The sequence below is a fragment of the Myripristis murdjan genome, chromosome 22, assembly GCF_902150065.1.
Source record: "Myripristis murdjan chromosome 22, fMyrMur1.1, whole genome shotgun sequence".
In the NCBI taxonomy this organism is placed as follows: Eukaryota; Metazoa; Chordata; class Actinopteri; order Holocentriformes; family Holocentridae; genus Myripristis; species Myripristis murdjan.
The window spans coordinates 4,854,916-4,875,917 of record NC_044001.1 but is presented as its reverse complement, the minus strand read 5'-3'; the positions used below and the strand labels follow the sequence as shown (position 1 = coordinate 4,875,917).

The window sequence follows — 21,002 nt, the reverse complement described above, 5'->3', positions numbered from 1 at the left end:
GTGCTATCAAGAACACACTGTAAATAATTCTTACACCAAAGGAAAACAGAACGAGAGGAAAATATGTAATGTCAAGAGGAAACTGGACCCACTACCGGCTATTGAGGAGAAAATTTGTTTGACTCTTTTTTAAATAAGTTTAATTCATCACATCCTGTTGGTCTCCATACACCAGAATTTTACTTATGCACACAGGGAGAATCTTCAGTGCTGTAGATTCACCTTATAAGCCCCCAATTAGTGGGGATGGGACACTCTTATCTGTTGTTATGATTTAAATTGATAAGACGTGCATTTTTATATAAAAGATCTTGCCGAGTGCAGATTTCAAATTATTGTAAGTCATGCTAAATAATAGCCTCATTGCTGCCCCCTGTTATAATTGGATAATCTGTTTCCAGTTAATTAATCTGCATATAATCTGAAGTTGTGGGAGTTGTGTGTTAATGAGTGTGTGTGTCTGTTCGCCCCTCAGCTGGAGCCCAGCGAGTCGGCGTCCAGCAGCAACCTGTCTCTTGCCAAGCCGCGACCCAACAGTGAGCTCAACGGCCAGTCGCCCTCGCACCTCAAAGTCCAGCGGAGCGTCTCGTCCAACCAGAAACAGAGGCGTTACAGCGAACAAGGTGAGGCGGCCCCGAGGCCCGGCGCTCTTTTTCCTCTTTGGACTCGCAGCCACAGAGACATTCCTCCTGGGGTTTTCAGTTTCTTTGGTTTGCGTGCTGCAGTGCTTCCTCTGTAATTTTCTGTAGCTGTGTTTCCTCGGGCTAATCAGAGTTTGGGTTCCACATTAACTCTGCTTTGGTTCCAGTGCAGGTTGGTTAGAATAGCTCCTGCCTGGTTGTCATGATGGAGAACTTGAACACTAAATGTTAAGACGGCACGACATGGTTAAGATAGAATGTGGTTAGATTTTTTATTTTTTTAAAAAATTTTATTTCTGTAGAAGTAGTGCTGGTTTTCATGTGGCTGGAAAAAAAGAGGTAACTCAGCCATGTCTCTGTCTTCATTATAAAGTTTGTTTTTGTCAGAAACGAGCTGATAAAAGCAGTTACATCAAACCACACACGTAGGGAAGACATTTTAACCTTTGGTTTATTTGCACTGCTCAACACTGTCCAGTCTGATATAATGCTTCGTCAATAACTCCTGTTTTTTACTGCTTCCTCTAGTTGTGGTTCTTTAATTCTGGTCACAAGCAGATTGACCTGCTTTGTTCACCATAAGCAATATAGCAGAGTTAGCTGTGCATTTTTCTTCACAGAACACTAACATTTTGGTTAAAAGTTTCTGTGCGTCTTTTCATTTCCCCTAATATGCAGTTTTTGCTTTTTTAGCATTCTTCATTAAAACCAAAAGGCAGAACTAGCCTCCAGCTGCAGCAAGTTTTGCCAACAAGCCATTTTAAGGAATTTTAATGGACACATGTAGAAACTGCTTACCGCAGTCTAGTGCTTAGGGAAGAAAGAAAACCAACTATAGCATTGCCCCAACTTAATCATTTGCATTTTAACAGTACAAGTGATCAAGTATCAAACTATTTTAATTTTGTAAAAACTAAGGATAACTATTTTAGTTTAAAAAAAAAAAAAGAGTCTTTTTTTCCCTAAAATTTTGTTTATCTTGTTTTGGATTGAAATTTTCACTTTCATATAAACAAGTTAAGTAAGTGTTTTAAGTGTTCCTTTTAAAATTGCTAATATTTTTGCCAAATATGCCAAAGATTTGCATCCGTCATATCTCTCTTGTTGTCCCACCTGCAGTCGGTCAGAACGCCCCAGGCGGAACGGGACACCCCAAGAGGAGTCAGACCACCACAGCGGAGAACAACGTCAAAGAGGAGGGCGGCGTCCAGCTCCGTAAGCCTGGCACCCCGGGGAGCCGCGGCGCTCCCCCCTCCAGCCCCCTGCTGGGCAGTGCCAACAACCCCAACAAAGCTGACATCCCCGACCGCAAGAAAGGAGCCACCACCGGCCCGAGCGTGAGTCACTTCAGCAGATGCACAGAAAACAAGTTCAAAGATTTTCACTCCAGAGCCTGGTGATAAAGAAAAGTTTGTCCTAAATCTACATGGATTTTTTAAAGACTGACAGAGAGATGCACCTTATCAGCAGAATTAATTCATATAGACCATTCAATAATTATCAACCCCTTAAAACCCAGGAAGCCATAGGCAGGCTCTTATCTTGAAAGGGTTTTATTTCCCTCTTTGAAAAAAATTCACTGTATTGTTGTTAGGGTATTTTTTTTCTCTTCTCCCTCTCTTCTATTTTTTCATTTATTTTTTTACTTTTCGTAGTTAAAATTTTTTTCCCCCAAATGTTGGGGTAACTGTGATAATTCTGCAATTTAATTTTCATAATGGTCTATCTGATTATTTAGCCTATTTTTGTCCTTTTGTCTTTTTTGTGTGCACATCACATACCTTCTTCAATATTTCAATTTGAGAATACAGTGTTTAAAAAATAAGTACAATAATTCTAATTAAAATTTTCCCAACAGTAGAGACACTCGTTTCTGTTAGTGTGTACATCATGTGTATCTAATCCCTCCCTCTCATTGGTCCTGCAGAATAACACTGCGTCAGCAGGCATGACCAGGAGGAACACGTACGTCTGCAGCGACAGAAACAACACAGATCGCCTGTCTGTCATCCCCAACGGGAAGGAGAACAGGTGAGGAGGCCGCCCGCCGCCTTCGACCCCATTCTGCTCTTTAATAGGTTTCCTCACAAAATCAAACAGAGGGAGAATCTGGGCGGTGTGAGTTGGTGACGTTTTCACCTCTGATCGATAAAATGCCTCTCAGTGAGACTGTAGAAGGGGAAGTAGTGATGAACAGGTACAAACATTTTATTTGTTAAAATTTCTTTCTTTTAAGCAGCAGTGGCATGACTGCAGGACTTTAAATGCAGAGTAATACACCTGTTCAGCTCAGGTAGCCTGAAGGGTTGGACAGATATCAGGCCGATATTGTCTTCATGAAATATTGGCCAGGCAGTGTTGTCCAGCACACATGATGATCCAAATACTGTTTCAGAAGCTTTCCTACCCTGACAAGATTACAGTTCTGGGGGAAACACGTACTAGCCATGGTCACAATTAAAGATATTTAATATTGGTTATTGGCAGGTCCAGTACAATATGGTGGGCCTTCAGAAATCAGTCAAACCCAGTAGCACAGTATTGATGTTTGAGCTCAAAAGTTTTCCTTGGTTACTGGAAGGAAAACCAGACAAGATCCCAAGCAGAGAAAATCCTTTATTGCATTGCATTCCCTCTTTTTCTTTCTGTTTCTTCTCTCTTGTGTTTCTTTTACTTTCCCTTTTTCTCATCATCTTATTTTTCATTTCTGCCTGTGTGTGTGTTTGGTTTTGGGGGCGGGGGTGGTGGTTTCGGTGTGGCATGAACAGCATGACTGAGATGGCTTGTGCCACTAGCCCCTCCTCTGCCTTTGCGGCCACCGCGCTCGGTGCCTCGTCCAGTTCGGTGCGGCTGAGGTATCAAACCGTCGGCCCGTTGTACGCTTGCCAGGCAGGCTGGGCCACGCTGCCCCACTCCTACTACGCTCTGGACTACTGCTCGCCCAAGTAAGACGACAGGGCCTCCAAACTCCCCTGTCTGTCTCCTCTCATGTGTCGACCCTCTTTGGCCCCTCTAACCCACACATCCAGCCGGCTTCACTCTCTCTAACACCCCGACTAAACCATGGACTCCATGTGTCGCCCAGAGGAGTTAAGAACTGGGAACATCCACCTCATTCTGCTAGTGTCCAAATGAGCGTACATGCTCACCCAGCAAGGTCTAGAAAATCACACAAATTCACCTGCCAAGATTATTTTTTACTGGCTAAAACATTTAATATACATTAAATCACCTTGCCTGTTTTCAGATTAAGTTTGTGTATAGAATCAGGATCTGTGTGAAACATACAGTGTGCAGATTTATAGTTTTAATTTAAAACTAGGTCAGTAACTTATACCAGCATGTAGGGCTTGGCAGGTGTTCATAGAGAACCAAAGTAGAAGTGATCTTTTTGCATCTGTTTGTAAGTCATAGATTTTCATTGCTGCCATTTAGTCTGTAGTCCAAAATCCCTCTGGAAAATATGATTTCAGAAAAATAAAGGCCATGTTGAATGGACATTATATTCAGAGTTTTGCTCAGGGGTGGAAACATCCTTCACCATCTCCTTTTGTGAGTTTTGATGTTTTGTCTCTTTTAATTTTGATTTTTGCCAACAAACTAACTGCTAACCCTTTGGCAAATAGGACTGTTATAAGTTATTAGCATTTCTCAAGCAACAGTTAGCATTCAGATAGCATTTCACCAGCATCAGAAATTCGTTAAGGTGATTGATGTTGAGATGTTGACATACTGGTCTCATGGAGAAAGCTTCTGTGTAGACCAGACTGTATTTGCGGTGTTTCTTACAAATCCCATTCATATTTTCCATAGAGATTTTTGGTTTACACACAGAAAAGTGGAGATGCTAACATGCAGCAGTGCAAAACTACACCAGATGTTGGTTCTCTGTTTCAGACTTTAAGTCCTCACAAAGGTAGAATCACTAAATATTTCTGCACACCAGATTCAAGCTGACAGTATTTTATAGCAGTATCATTTTTTTTCTGTGTTTACATCCCCGTTCTTCTTAAAACGGAGGATGTCTCGGCTCCTCTGCAGACAGCGCTGCAATAACAACCTCACGCCACTCTGCTCCTGACCTCTCCTCCATTCTCTGCTGTGAACTCTGAGCCCTGATCTGCTCCGTCTGGATCCCTCACCGCTCGTCCCCGACACAATGACCAAGACCTGCCGCCCCACCCAGCACCCTCAGACCACCTTGTCTGTTTTTGTTTAGTTCTCTAACTGATCAGGGACCCCACTCACTCCTGTCATCGCACAAGTTAGGAACAGATGAGCTTCACTTCCAGGGTGGGAAATTAACACCAGCCTAATGTTGGTAAAATTTAGCTGTGGCTGCCAAACCGTCTTTCTCACAATATTTCTGTTTTAAATAGCCGGTGAAATGGTGCATGTTTTTCAAAATGTTTTAAATGCAGCTGAGACAGTGAGAAGGAGTGTGTGGGCTTATTTTTCCAGCCCACCTAGTCTCATCTTGCTCTCCTCTTGTTAAAGGGGTAGTTCACCCACTTGAAAAATGTGATATTTTTTCTCTTCCCCTCTGGCTGTTATGTAGGACAGCAGTGGTATCGTCTTCCTCTTGTTACTGAGTGTTAGATACTGCAGATGCTAACGTTAGCCTCCTGCCACTGACGTAGACTTCCAGCACCCGGTAACAATGAGAGGAGGATAGCGCCACTGCTGTCCTACATAACAGCTGCGGGGGACGTGAAATATCATTTTTCAAAATGGGTGAGCTCCTTCTTCAAATGAGCTCAGGTGTATCGGCCTGATTTTTTTTTTTTTTTTTTTTTTTTTAGCTTGTGAAATAGCCAGAGTGACGATTGGATGTTTGAACAAGTGAAATTTCCTGCCCTGTTGACATCTAACCAGCGAGATTCATTTAATTAAAATCCATGATGATACCAGAAGCCCATGTTGCAGTAACAAACTGGCAGCCATTTTGAAAATAAGGAGTGAAATGTGATCTGATGACAACAAGGGTTTTTCCATTGCACCAGTAGCCCTGTGTACCTGTACTGGGCCGACTGCGGTTGACCTTTCTGTGTGAATACTGAGCAGGTTTGGTGCTGTTTGTGTAGCAGAGCTGCATGAATAAACCAGCTTGTTACCCTCTAAGCACCTTTTGAAAGTGCGTCAGTGTTTGCATGATTTATAGGTAAGACCGCTAGCATTCACTACGTTTACATGCACACAAATCATATTATTTTGACAGGTTATGGCTGTTTAAATCAGTTCGGGTCATTTATATCAGTGTTTACATGTGTTACCTTATTCTGATCACACAAAAAACAAGCGCTTGTTGATTGGACTGTTAGAGCAGAGCTGACAGGGATGGTAGTTGTCTCCTTATATTTTCATTAGATGTAACGTTAACATAAAATTATTAAACTTTCTGTAATGAATTTAGAGCAGTGAGTTTTTACTCTCCTGGGCGTGTACACTGTATATATTGTGTTTATCATGTCATTATCCTTTTCCACTCTCTCCCCTTCCACGTGCGCACACACACCCACAAGGCCGTACAGAAATCAGCGCAGGGAGATGGATGGATGGATAGATAGATGAATAGATAGATACTTTATTGATCCCAAATTGGGAAATTCATGTGTTACAGCTGCAGGTTGTCCAGTCATTGCACAGGAAAAATGATTAAACACAAGTAACAAAATGAAATGTGCGTCAGTACAAAGGATATAATAAAAAAGAAAAACCTTTGTATAATCTTTGCACCTTTGAACCTTTGCATAGACTAGATGTGTAATGAAAAATACCTCAAAATATCCATAGAATATAATATGTCTATATAAATTAGGTGTATACTCATAATGTATAGATATACATGGCAAAATAATTGGGTTTCTCTAGTAGAAATCTGGCTGCCTTTTTCTGATTTCTCGTAATTCTCTACTCCAATTGTGGAGGCCGGCTTTCTTGTTTTGTTGGCGTTTGAGAAATCAGATAACTACCTGTACGAGGCAAATATCCTAGTTACTAAAGTGCATGTAAACACAGTGACTGTAAACAAACAAATAAACAAGAGGGGGAAACACCTTTCACTGTGCCAGTACAGGTATAGCATGGTGCACTTATGCGGTAGAAAAACACAATCCTCTCGTCCATGTCATTAATTATAATTGATTTCACTCGCCTCTCTTCTGCCCCACCCGCCTCAGCAGCGTCGCCGTGTCTCCCGGCGGCCAGAGGAACCCCGTGGCGTCTACTCACAGCATCGCCAACGCCACCACACCAGACAGGCTCCGTTTCCCACGAGGCACTGCCAGCCGCAGCACCTTCCACGGCGGCCAGCTGAGGGACCGCCGCACCGCCACCTACAACGGGCCGCCCGCCTCGCCCACCCTCTCCCATGACGCCACCCCGCTCTCCCAGACTCGCAGCCGTGGAACCAGCAACCTTTTCTCCAAACTCACCTCCAAACTCACCCGCAGGTAGGCAAAGAGCCGCCACGCTTGCTCTCTTCCTCTCAGTGCCATGTGTGACAGCGGCTGGGGTTTAACTCTCTTTCTGCTCGGTCAGCTCAGAGGCTAAATTTAGGCTGTCGTCATGAGGTGGAGCATTAATTTAAAAGGCTGTTTTATAGCGGAGGTTTTTGATATATGTTCATTTTTTTTCTCTAGCACTTTTCAACCTTAAAAGTGATTAGTATTTTAATTTTGAAAAAAGCCCCTGTCTTGACTTAAATAGAAAGTGATTAGACCTCAGCCCTGCTCTGTACAGTATAATCCCCTGTGACTCTGTCTGTTCGAATTAGAAGCCAATCAAGACGGTGCCTTGTAGAATTAGGATGATTAATTACATGCTGGGGAACACTCGCTGTCCTGTAGAATATGATTTATTCCTAAGTCTTAATTGTGTATCTGTCGCAGCCTGGTTGCCAGCTAAAAAAAAATTTGACATACCTATAAAATTTGACCCCTTTTAAAGTCATGAAATTGTCAATGCATAGAGTTTTTTAACCAGAAATTGGCCTAATAATTGATTACACAGCATGATACTCCAGCCAAACAGTTTATTGGTTAAAGAGCGGTGTCAGCCATGCTGATAAATTTCATGAGGTATAGTTAGCAGAGGGTACATTAGTCAGTCCATTGCTGATGACACCTGCAGTTTGTTTTTTGGCCCAGCTCGTAATGGAACATGGTTGTATTTGGTGCGTTTAGCTTCATTTTGCTCAATTACATGAAAACCAGGGCTTGTAAACAGAAGTTGCATAACGTTTTCGTAACCTGTTGTCCTGCTGGTAAGAGAAACAAACTGAACAAGAACTAAAGGAGGAAAAACTGCAGGTTTTGGTGTTTGGTGCGAGTCTGCCTTAAGCCTTAATATACCACCGAGGACATTTCTTACTGTGATTATGGGAACCTTTGTGCTCCTGCAGTGACACAAACCAAGTCACGTCACATTTCCACCCATAATCACCAAAGACAAAAACAAAATACACTGAGAAGGGCTGGACCCTGGAAATCGACCAGTTAGAATGATCAGTCACAAACCTCCACAGTCATATTGCAATATGACCGTAAAACATGACACATTCTCTTAAAAATGCACTGGGATTATTTTGCAGTAGAGCATGGAAAAATATAAAGTTCTTATATCCTTTTAGAACTGGTAGATGCACTGTTAATTGAATTAACGAAGTAGAGAGTTGCAGAGGATAGCACTGAAGCTACTCTGTCCGTAACAAACATGAAAACACGTCACATGCAAGTGCGCAAAATAAAGACGATGCCCACATTACCAAATGGAAGCGTTCACTGTTCACTGTCCAATGCTGAGGAAAGCAGCCAAATGGATACCATTTATCCCGAGGAGGAGGGGAAAGAAGTCTATTTGTCGTATTGAAAGGCCGAGTCGGGTACAGCCCTAATCCCGAGTCGTATTCAGTAACATTCAGAAACATCCTCGGAGCAGGAGGTTCTGCAGGCAGCCAGGCTAACGACATCTGTCCTGTAATGACTGATCTAAAATGAGGAATTGAAATCAACATCGTTTTGATTATTGTGAATCTTCCCCTTCACTGTTGCTGATTCCAATCACCCCATTTTCGTTCACTCATTCAGATTTCTCATACCCACTTCCCTGCCCCCTCACTCCTCCCTCCTTCACCATTTTCACTGTTTCTTTGTCTGATTCTGTTGTAGAAACATGTCATTCAGGTTTACCAAAAGGTAGGACTTTTGTACTGCCTTCGCTCTGTGCAAATTAACCTAAAAAAAAAAAAAACAACAACAACAAAACAAACAAAACAAACTCACTCAAACTCCTCTGGACTCTGAAAACGCGTGGGGCTGCTGACGCTTTAACTAACACACCGCTTAGCAGAAACTGTCTCTGGGTACGTTGACATGCACACAATACTCCGCTCACTGTAATCAGATTATCACATTCAGATTACTAGATTCAGATTGTTGAAGTTAATGCACAATTTGAAGTGTCAGTTAACATGGATGTATTTACTCAGCCAGGTTTACTTGGAGAAGAAAAAGGCATCATCATCTCAATATAAGATGAAACATTTTGTATTTTAGATTTTTTTTTTTTTTGTTTTTTAATTCTTTGTGTTGATTTGCTTACAGAACACATTTCCCTGTGCGCTATTAGTTGCTGAAAACAAATGTGCCATAATTAACAAGCACAAAACAGCGTGAAATCCTAAGTGTTGTGATCAGGTTATGCATACACCGATTATGAACTTAATCTGATTAAGACAATCAGACTAAGATTTTTTTACATGGCGGAGTATTGATTTTTAAAATGCTTGGGGTTTTTAGTGTGTGTGTAAATGTACCCAGTGTGTCTGTGGTTGGTTTGAGTGGGACAAAGGCTGATTGGGAAAGCAGAGTCAACCCTCCTGGAACAATCAGTCCAACACCGTCTGTCAACAGCCAACAACAACAAAACAGCTTGCTACTAATCAATCGCCAAACGCATGCATGGGGTTGCTTCTACAGCTGCTATTGACTCTGGTCTGTTTCCCACCAGTGATTGTTAACTATTGAGCTCTGTTGTTGGAAGTACACGCTATAGATTGCTCTTTAATGGTAAAATATTACTTTGCTGCAGTCGCACAAGAACAGATAAACCGATTTTTAACTCTTTGCAGCCCAGATGTGATGTTATTGTGGATTACAGAAAGAGCATTTGAGTCACAAAGAGCTAAAAGAAATACACAAATGCAGCTCCTGCTTAGCCTAGATTGTCATGTTTGCTTAGGATTTTTTTTTATCCTGCCAGTCTGTCCTTGGTTGACCTGTCCAGTGGTGATAATTGTGTTTTCATTGTTGTGACTTAGTGCTTTGCATTGCATCTTGTATACTTAAAGAGACATTTCAGTCAGTAGAAAGGCTTGTTGAACTTGATTTTGTAGTGTTCTGCCGTGGTTTTGAGCTGGATATCATGACCTCTGGAGCTTTTGTGAATCGTCTTGACACCCCAGAAGCAAATTCAGCCATTCAGCAGTATGTTTGCATGTCACCTTGTGTGTTATTTAAGGAGTCGGGTGCGGCTTTTCCACAGAAACTGATCAGCGGGTCAGTTCTGCAGGGCTCAGTTCAGGAAAGAGACACTGATCTGTAGTCAGGGCAAGTTATTTGTACACCGGCTGCAGCCTGTAACATCGCAAACCTGGAAAGTGGTTGGTGACTTTTCTTGTTTTTAGTAGCCAGCAAGCTTCCTCGGAGCAGATCAGAAGCTTTTAAACGACTGGTTTGCTCAAACTTACCAGCCACTGTCACATGTGTCGTGTTGTTTGGCTTCCCAGCCTGCCGACACTCAGCCCTCAAGGACAAAGCACCGCACGGCGAGGCCTCCCAGAAAGGCTTTCTGGACCTTGAAGGGTCCCGTCCTGAGGCTCAGCAGTGCCATCTAGTGGCTGCTTGGCAGACCGTCGACAGCATGCACAGCCTCGTGGCTCATCATTTCCAGACAGACGACTCTGATGTCATCACCGTCCTTCCATCCCACCTCCTGCACTTTGATTTCTATGTTGGTTCTCATTTTTGCTTAAAAAAACAAAGAACGATAAGAAACGACCATCACGTCCTGTGATTTTTCAGTTCAAGTGTCATGGCTTTGTCATATTTTATTTTTCCTTCTCTCTGGAAGCTAGGTTTCACCACTTCCTGCTCCTCCCTCACTCCTTTCTTCACGTTGTGTGTGTGTAAGTGTCTTCCTAACCTTTCTGTGCCCTTTAACCTTGGACCTCTCGCTGCTCTTCCTCTCCACCCAGGGTCAGTATTGACCCGTCCAAACGGCAGACAGCCAAAACAGGGCCTGCCATCCCTTCCACCCAGGGAGGAAAGACCCTTAGTAAGTCTTGTGTCCGCCAGCCTCTCTCCCATGCCTTCCTTCTCCTCATCCTGTCATTTTGTTTCTGTTTGGGCCTGTACTCATGTCGTACATGAAATATTCTTTCGTTCTCTCTCTTTTCTTGTCATGTATCCATTAAGAATTACACGCTTTTTTCAGACTCCACCTTTTCTTCCAGATTCAGGAGCAGAAGATATAGAGAGTTGTAGGAAGTCACAGAAGGAGATCTAGAGTAAGGGACTGTTTTAACTCCTCACCCCCCTCCCCTTCCCCTCCGACAAGAGTCGGAGGACTATGTGTCAGTGAAATGTGGAGGAAGTGAACCTCTTTCCTCTTGTGTGTGTTAACACGTTCACCCGTGAGCCCTTCCTCCCTCCACACACCCAGGATTCGCTGTCAGTCCTGTCTCTTCCCCCTCCTGCTGTTGATGCTTTAAAACACTGAACCCCAGACCTGCCGTGAGCTCAGAGTCACTTCCTCCTCCACCCGTCCTGTTTTCTCTACTCCAGGCTGCAGTGCATGCTGGGAGCCTGACACACTAAACACAGCACAGTCAGATGAGCTGCTAGCCCCGCTGAGCTTGACACTGCTCGTCTTTAATCTGCTTCTTTTTTTTTTTTTTTTTTTTTTTTTAATTCCCAAGATGTTATTTTTCTCTCCAAAATGAGTTTGGCTAGTGATTCAGGGACTGGAGTCTCCCACAGTGACCGGCTGCTGACCCGTCTGTCAGACAAACTTAGTTCTATCTGCTTTTTAATGTAATACCTCTTAGTTTCATATAATCTACCCAGCACTATCTGTCTCTCTGCAGACACGTTACTTTTCCTTTACTTCACGGAGGAAGTTGTTTGGACAACGGTGTGTGTGCACTCGTGCTGTTAGGAATTTGGTTGATGTGTTGCTGTTGTATGACTAGTTTAGGTATGAAAAGCTCTGATTACATCTGCGTCACGCTCTGAAGCTACAAATTGTTGTATTGGTTGGGTGCTATTTAGATAGCATTAATCGCAAACAAGCAAAACACTCCATAAAACTTGAGTTTAACATTGATCCCAGTGACGGATGCAGCTGTTCTCAACGCATTTGGGTTCAAGTTTTGTTATACAGGTACAACAAAATTATGTGTCCAACTTCTTTAGATGGTGCATAAAGGGGAGCACAAAGCTGCTGCGTGTGGACTTGTACACCACTTTGTTTATCCTTGTATTATAGGGAAAAATTGTAGTGAACGGGGAGTCCTTGAATGGCAGGAATCAACCTCTCATCGGTCTTTGTACTTGTTTGAAACTGTTAATGAGACAAAATTATATCACTAGGAAAGCAGGGATGTGGAAATCTGACTGAACAGTTGAGTTTCCCCAGTCACTCCGTTCTGTAGCAAATGAAACTCAAATATTGCAATATGAATCACTTCAGTTTCCAAACTGCAAGAGACTGTAATTGTTCTGGCTCAAAATAACCTCCTAAACAAGGTATTATGGTGCTGAGAACAGTTTCAGGCTTCCATAACAATTTGCACATTATTACAAAAAAAGAACGTCTTAAGCAGCAACATCTCATACATTTCATAAAAATGTTTCTTGCAGATTTTCAGTATCATGCGGACCTACTTGTTCATGTTGCTCACAGAGCCCTAAAGAGTTGCCTCAGCATTGCTCCTGGAAAACATTTGAATACCCAATTTCCCCTCGGATCAATAAAGTATTACTGGTTCTGAATAGTTTTTTAAACCTTGAATTTCATCACGTCGCCTGTTGCTGGCAGCTTTTCATTGACATCAGCCTGTTGAAGTGCCCACTAGCTGGCTTGGTGGCCTGTGCCATCACCATGAGACACCGGGGCGGGCTGGGTGACATGGACAGAATAACCATTTTGCAGATTTTTTTCTTTTCTGTGCATTACAGTTACACTATCAGTAGTAATACCTGAGGACACATTCAGTCAAAAGAACATGCTGACGCTTCCTGTTTGCTTCAGAGTGAAAGATGTTCATCTTGTCTTGTGGAGCAGGGCAGCAGCACGGCAACAAAAACATTCCTGCTTCTTGCAGTTAATAAATTGCAGTGGTCGATGTTGCAGTTTTGATGTTTCTGTCAATAATTGTGTAGCCGTTGATTGAATCTGGAGGTTTGCGTAGGCTCTGGTAAATCTGTCATCACGCCGCTGTCCTGGGTCAATACACACACACACACACGCACACACCAGGCCGTGAAAAGCTTGTCCATCTCGCTTGGTGTTGACTGGTTCATTTTTATCTGCCTGCTCTGGGTTTTAGTTTGGGATCACATCATCACAATGTGAATATTCACCACTGATCATCTCTGTTGACTTTTCTTTTTTTATGTCCTTCATCACCACCAATCATAATGGAAGGAAATCTTCCATTTTTCATCCCTGTTTTATTTTCTTTCTTTTGGTGGCGGCTCTTGTGTTGTGGCACCTCGGTATCACTCCTCTCCCTCTTCTGTACATCAAGTATTGGCTTTAATTCACTGTGATTTATATCAAATACTCCCCCTGTAGTGCACAATCCACATCTTTGTCTTCTTTCTCCCCTCCCTGCAACGTCTTCTCATGCACCTCAGAGTCTCAACCGAGTTTGAGAGAAACGGGAGACTTGAGGGCTCAAGGTGAGGTTACCTGTCGCGGTGTGACTGTAGGCTTCAGTCTGTCAGTGTTGTCTGTGTTCAGCCTCAACCTCCACGGGAGCTCCTCCTCCTCCTCCTCCTCCTCCTGCTTTGTTTCTCCTCGGATGTTTGAGCGTGTTGTAGGGGTTTACAGATTTTATTTTTGAACCTTGCCCTATTTTTTTTTTTTTTTGTGTATGTTTTGCATGGTGCTGTACTTGTGTGTGCCTCTATTAGCAATGCATGTTTTTATTTATTTACTTACTTTTATGTCATCCTAATACCCGACCTACCTTTGAATCCAGCATGGGAGTGTGTGTGTCCTGGGTGGGAAATAAACATCAGCCACCAGCTAAATATTGACACGTTTTGGCTCTAGTGGCACTCTTGCAGTGTATTATTTCTGTACCAAAAAAAAATCTGTTCAAGTGGCTGCTGAATCTTTGAATCCAAAAGTTAAATTTCCTACCCTTGTGATGAGCAAACTGACGACGCAAAGCGAGCATGTGTGTGACGCTGAACCGTTTTTCTGTGCTCTCTCTCTCGTCCTGACAGTCGCCATGTACCTGGGGATCAAAAGGGGGAAAATAAAGACAGTAAACCCCGCTCCCTCAGATTCACTTGGAGTATGAGGACCACCAGCTCCATGGAGCCTTGTGATATCATGCGGGAGATTCGCAAGGTGCTCGACGCCAACAACTGCGACTACGAACAGCAAGAGAGTTTCCTGCTTCTTTGCGTGCACGGGGACGGGCGCGCTGAGAACCTCGTGCAGTGGGAGATGGAGGTTTGCAAGCTGCCCCGCCTCTCCCTCAACGGCGTGAGGTTCAAAAGGATATCCGGATCATCCATTGCTTTCAAAAACATTGCTTCCAAAGTTGCCAACGAGTTAAAGCTATGAACAAAAGGGTTAAAAAATATATATATATCTAGAAGTATTTAAGCTGTACAATCATCCAAGTAGCAGTTTCCAAATGTCTCCTTTTTTCTAAACAAAATACAGAGTATGTATTGAATATTAAAAATGTATAGAGTAAGGCTTTTGGCAATAATCACTGAATTACCTACTAATATCTCAGTCTATTCTGGCCGTACGGGGTCGACATTAACGAGTTGAATATGATTTGTCATGCTGTGAATGTGGACAAAGAGCATTTCTAGTCTTATTTATTTCATCATGTTTTTCTCCTGGAAAAAGAAAAAGAAATTAACGTAGCGTTTGTTTTCAGTGTAAATAATGTATCTTACTTTCAAGACGGCTTCACTGCAATACTCATTTTTTTTTCTTTTGTATTTCGTTTAAAAGTAGAGATGGGGAGTCCATGTAAATGCCCACATGGTGAGGTTCACTCATGTCTCAATTAAAGTGTCTGTCAACTCGATGAGCCGGTCTCCTGCTGTTCATTTGTGTCCTGACACATTCAAGATGAAAACATGTATCGTGCTTCGGAGACACCTGGACTGCTGCATATGTGTGCAGATGAAAAATAACTTGGAGATTCAGTTACATTGTAAAATGAGTTCTGCTTTTATAGAAAAGCTTAGTCCCTTGTCCTAAAGGTGTGAAGGAGTCAAATTAAGTGTAAAACCTGAACTCCTTAGCTAACATGATAACACATGTAGGCTGCAGACTGAGCTGAACTAATATTTCCATAAAATGGTTGTATACGGTGTTACATCACAGTACATGGAGCTTAAAGAGTGAATGCGCTGTCCACCCATGAGGTCAGTTTGTACTGCAGCCTAGAAAGCTTGAGTCCAGTAATCATGCTGCTGCTTTTTCTATTAAAGGCAGTTTGGATCAGAACACTTGAAGTCAGTATCTCACTGCCCTGTTTGTAAATGGCTTCAGTGCATGTGACAAATCACTCCATCTAAAGATCACAGTGAACAGAAGACAGACTTCTGTTTACAGTTAGTAATATTCAACACTTGTTTTGTCCCATGGGGAACAGCTGGGTGGGGGCTAACCTGCTGGGCTAATGGAATACTGGCTTTTGGGACCAGATACTCCTCATAGTATCAGTTCAGTGTATTCAGTGGCACTAGCTGAATTACCTACCAGTATCTCATCTACATTGTGTTTCCATACACTGTTAATATCATGAAACCGTACATCAGTGGAACTGACCAGAGTTAGACAAAGTGCTAAAAGCCACAGCAGAGGTTAACTGTCATTTTGCTGTTAAAACATTACAAATGTCCTGGTTGTGCTGTTGAACTGTTTTGTATCTGAATTTGACAGAAAACATGCTGTGATGTAACCGTCAGGTTGCCCAAGTTTCATCTCATGCTGTACCTGGTAGGAAAAACAGGAAGCTGAGCCAGATGTAACATAACAGGTGTGGATGGTGTTCCTGTGAAGATTCCGCCATCATTTATGACTTCTGAAAACTCAGTTGAACAATCGCACTGCACAGATTTGACTTGCACATTGAACAGTTTATTTAATGTCAGATCCACCCTCACTTTACAACAAGAACCGTGTGAATTAGTGCTCTTAAATACAGAGTGCATTCCAGGTCAGAGTCAAACATTCATTCAGACACAAAGAGGGGATGGGAGGGGAGGGGGAGGGAGAGCAGGGGAGCAGTTTTACTTCTGTGCGGGCATCATGTCATCAATGGACTGGCCCTTCTCCAGCTTCTTCTCCATCTCCACCAGCAGCTTTACTCCATCCACCACCATCTGCACCAGCTCCACCTCAGAGAAGCCCAGTCTGTCTGCGTTTGAAATGTCAAACACACCGCCAACAGCAGCTGTGTCCACACCACCTGAAACAGGAAGTTGAACCCAGTTTACATCTAGTGCTCAATGTTTCCAACCGGACCTAAAGCTCAGTGCAATTAGAGTCTCAGTTTGTTCTGATGTTAAAGTGATCTCAGAGCTTGCTGACATGATCTGCAGCCATTACATTAACACTATCTTAACAAGTACAGATTCAGATTTTCACCCTAAAACCAGTTTGCTAAATACAGAAAAACAAGTCCAAACACACAGTGGAGGATTTCTTAATTTCAGGTGGTGCACATTTATAGGGTTAGGTCGTACCAGTTCCACGCTTCTGCAGCCTGAGCCTTTTGAGAATCTCCTCAAATTTGGGGTGCTTGCTCATGTTGGGCAGCTTGACATGCACTCCGCCTCGCAGGCCGGTGCCCAGGTTGGAGGGGCAGGTCAGCACGTAGCCCAGGTGCTCATTCCACATGAAGGCATGGCCTCGGTCCTTGAACAGGCTCTCAATCTACAAAGAGCACGTAGTCAGAATAAAGCACTACCACTTATACCATAAGTAATTTTGGTAAAACAGACCGTCCCATGCCACAGGAGAGGGATTTGTTTTACCTTGGTGAGGCCAGTGCAGAAGCGGTGGAACACTTCCTTCATGTTGCCGCCCTTCTGCATGGAGATTACACGCAGGTGGTCTTCCTCATTCACCCAGACCAGGAAAGTCTTGTTGTCATTGTGCCTTTGGTAGCAGAGAGAATTGAAGAGTTGACGTCAAGAAAACAGGAGACTTGCACTCAGTGGCCACTTTATTAGGCACACATGCAGTCTAATACAATCCAACACAACTGTTGTGCCACAGAGTTTCTCCCTCATGTATATAAATAGGGAGGACAAAAAAGTATAAACACCTCAATATAATGGAGCCCAGTACAAGACCTCTGCAAAATACAGTCAACAGTAAACATTAAATTTACACACTGATAATCTCAACAAAAACTGAACGTTATCAACTCTTAAGTTAGAATTTATGGCAGCTGTTGCATTGAACTGCATTAGATTGGACAGATGGACCTGATAAAGTGGCCACTGAGTGTACACCTAATAAGTCTTGTACCTTTTCAAAAATTTAAAAAAAAAAAAAAAAAAAAACCGAGTCTTTTGACAGAATTCCAGATACTAACAATGTGATCTAAAAATGGCTTCAACCTCTGGAACTCAGATCTGTGTCAGATGAGTGAGGTGATGTAAATAAAAAAAAAAAAAATCTGACCAGATGCCCCTGGCGTCAGGCCAGTCGCGGGCCATCCCAGAGGCCAGCAGCAGAGGAGACACTGGTTTGTCAAACAGGAAGTGGTCATCGATTAGCTGCTGCTGTTCAGCATCAGTCATGTTCTTCAGGGCGTAGTACTTCCCCTTCAGATCTCCTGTCAGGGAGGCCAAAGCTGCAGGCCAGAGAAGGGAGGGGTGGGGATAAACCAGAAAAGGCACAAATTAAGTTAAAAAAAGGGACATAGAGCCACAGGATACAGAGATATACAACCTGTGGGTTTCTTCAGCAGTCACTGGTACATAGTGCATTCAGCTTTTGTATTCTAATTTACCTTTACTGGGGAATGTGCAAATGTTATAATCCTGCAATATGCTACTGCTACCACTAGAGGGCAGCCTCTGCTACAAAGACAGACAGCATTATGTTGGACTTGGGCTCTGAATCATTTGCTCATTTTAACACTGTAGTCTGAGGCCACAACTTGTTATTTCAGTGCTGTTTATTACCAAACTGATTCATTCAGCTCCTTTAGCAGCACAGAGCTGCAGGGCCACTAGTCAGACACTCAAGCAGCGACACAGGAAATGCAGCTACTTTTCCATTAATAATAGATTTCCTTCTATTGGTGGGCAGTGTACCTTCAATGGACAGTTTCTCCACGGCGCGCCTCTCTCCTCGGCTGCAGTGGGGTGGCAGGCTGAAGCCACGGATGCTCCTGCCTGTGCGGACTCGGGAGCTCAGAACGTAGTTGGGGTCAAGGTCGTCGCCGCCCTGAGGAGGAGCGACAGTCATGTTAACATGCATAGAGCAGCTGAGGCAGGTAACTGTGACCGGGCTGAGTAGTGCAGTACCTTCAGGTTGTCTGGGTTGAGGTCGGTCTTGTGCTTGTCTGTGGGTTTGTATCCTCCGTGTCTGTCCTCGATCACAGGGTCCAGCAGCTCTTTGAAGACCTCGTATGTCTCTTCGTCTCCGGCCACGCAGCCCACAGTCATGATGAAGGGGTGGCCTGGACAGAGTCACAACAGGGTCAAACAACAGACACTGGGTAGGAAAAATCACAAGGACAACCTAACAGCCTCACTAACTCTTGTCAATGTGCTGCATTTCATCAGGTCTCAGGATGGGTCTGTTACTGTACCAGGATTATCAACCCCTGTCTGAATGACACCATCTATGGTGAAGCCATTGGGGGTGGCCCGCTCCCGCAGCATCTTGTACATGTCCAGGGTTAAGAACTTGGCCATGTGGTTGTTGTGCTGACTGAGATCGGGGAACTCATCCTCGGCTGACAGCCTCTTCAGTGTCAGCTTGGCCATACTTTCAGTGCTAAACAACAGAGACATTCTGCAAGGTTAGGCCAAACCACCTGCCATGAGTCAATGCGCAGGGCCATTTACCAGGCAATAACCATGCAGCCATTGTGGGCTCTGCCCGATTAGTTTGTTTACAGCAGCAAACTGTAGCAGAGATCTAATAAAATAGTCAAAGTGGCTTCACCAGCTGCTGTAGCTAGTCTCTTCTCTGCATGCATTACATAACTGTGGTAATCTTTACCATTTACTGTAAAGCCATAGAATATTGCTGGTAATGTAGGACCATTTAGGGGAGGATGATATGGGTTAAGTGATTCAGCTCCTTCTGTTGCTAAATGTTGGAACAGTTTATCCCACTGGCAAGGTCACAGTGCAAAGCCTTGTTCCCCCTGGGAACATAAAGCAGTAAAGCGCTTGTTCTGGCCATTAAAACGCGGTCGATCAGGCAGAACAGATGGTTTGCTGGCTGAAAGCCGCTTGGGTTTTTACCTGGGTTATCAACCCCAGTCTGAATGACATCATCCAGAGTAAATCCACTGGGTGTCTGTTTGCTCCTCAGCCGCTCGTACATAGCAGGAGTCAGGATCTTGGCCATATGATTGTTGTGTTTGCTGAGGTCGGGGTACTCCTGCTCGGAGGTGAATTTCATCTTCATCTGGTTGTGCGTGTTACCGAAAGGCATGGCTGCTCCCTGGGCGGAGGACGGAGGAAAGCACGGTGAAAAGCAACGAAGCAAACGAAGAAAATGAAGCGAGTTTGTGGCCGATTTTGGAAGAGCAGAAGTGACTTTAAACGCTGTAAATAAACAATAGAATATCCAGCCAATGACCGTAAACTAACGGTGCCCAGGCAGATCCTGAGAAGCTGCGTCAGAGTGCATTTCTAAATCACAGTAAATATTAACTTCTCAGCTTTAGAACATTAAATTAAAATGATGGAAATTCTCCAACAACAGGAATTCTTGCAGTAAAAACGGGCCTGTTCGTGAAGCCAGAGATATAAAGCCACTTCTGCACAGACAAATCATTTCAACAGAGTAAATCCCGATCGTGTGCAGAAAAAAATGCATTTAAAAACAGTATCCTACCTGCTGTCGTCGGATTTGAGGACTACTACTACTACTAGCGGAAGACACAAAGATCCCTATTTTTCCGGCCGAGGAGCTCAGTGTCCAACAGCGTTCAAGCTCTCCGTTCAGCCTGCTGGCTGGAGATCTACTTTATAGTAGGCGATCTCGCTTCCCATTGGTCGGTATTTGTAGTCCATTCATTCAATTGGATGGGTCGACTTGGCTTCTATCTGTGTGAATCGGAGATTTCTTCCACAGGCAAAGATTGTACTCCTGTGATGTTTTTAAAGTAATCAGTCGGGATAAAATAATAATTGTTGCTCATGTTAGGGTTAATGTATTGTTCCTGAGAGCTGTAACATTTTAATTCCTCTGTGCTTTTATTAAAATGAGCCTGGAAATAGCCTTCAGGAGTCCATACGTCAACATCTGGAGCCTGACACCAAAACATCTTCCCAAAAGGTTAAAGAAACTTCTTTCAAAATTATTCATAAGGTTTAAACGGTTTCAGAATTCCATAAAAATGTTCAAATTGGAGATGGATACATGCATATTTGGAACATATTATAAAGTCGCAAATTTGCTAGGAAAAATCTCAGAAATTCTCTGAGATTTAAGTCATACATTTATGAGAAAAAAATCTCACTTTTTTTTTTTTTTTTTTTTTTTTTGGTCAAGGACCACACAGCCGTGTATTAGGCCCATTGTGGGGGAAGATATTATGGAGCCAGGGAAAGGTGGGGGTACTATTCTGGGGAAAAAACACTCATAATTTCAGATATTAAATTTGTGAATTTTTGAGAAAATGTATGGTAAATTTGCTAGAAAACCTCACATTTATGAGAAAAATCCTCAGATTCTAAGATTACAAAGTAACAAAGAAAATGGAAATGGAAAACATTTTTCCCATGTTTTTTCTCATATATTTGTGACTCCGACTTATCAAGGTTTCTTTCTCACATTGCACGCTACATTTTAAATTGAATTCATTTTACTTACATTTATATCCCACAGGATTTT

The 21,002-nt window shown here is 43.1% G+C and overlaps 2 protein-coding genes across 13 annotated transcripts in view; one reads left to right on the top strand and one right to left on the bottom strand.

Moving 5' to 3' along the window:
* mark3a (MAP/microtubule affinity-regulating kinase 3a) overlaps positions 1–14,985 on the top strand; it is a 48,329-nt gene extending 33,344 nt beyond the window's left edge. The window contains exons 12-19 of one of the 12 annotated variants that reach the window (XM_030081831.1): positions 476–623; positions 1,761–1,978; positions 2,569–2,672; positions 6,821–7,093; positions 8,810–8,836; positions 10,897–10,976; positions 13,562–13,606; positions 14,159–14,382. In XM_030081831.1, the coding sequence (XP_029937691.1) occupies positions 476–623; positions 1,761–1,978; positions 2,569–2,672; positions 6,821–7,093; positions 8,810–8,836; positions 10,897–10,976; positions 13,562–13,606; positions 14,159–14,235 (972 nt within the window). In that variant the 3' untranslated portion in view covers positions 14,236–14,382. The other 11 variants (XM_030081821.1, XM_030081822.1, XM_030081823.1 and 8 more) reach the window with 11 other exon arrangements.
* Positions 14,986–16,024: 1,039 nt separating this feature from the next.
* On the bottom strand, positions 16,025–20,156 carry ckba (creatine kinase, brain a). The gene is made up of 8 exons (XM_030044212.1): positions 20,001–20,156; positions 19,403–19,604; positions 18,452–18,606; positions 18,239–18,371; positions 17,601–17,772; positions 16,946–17,069; positions 16,655–16,844; positions 16,025–16,377 (listed from the first exon to the last, which is right to left on the bottom strand). The coding sequence occupies exons 2-8, from the start codon at positions 19,593–19,595 to the stop codon at positions 16,199–16,201; spliced, it is 1,146 nt and encodes a 381-aa protein (XP_029900072.1). The 5' UTR covers positions 19,596–19,604; positions 20,001–20,156; the 3' UTR covers positions 16,025–16,198.
* Positions 20,157–21,002: the final 846 nt, after the last annotated feature.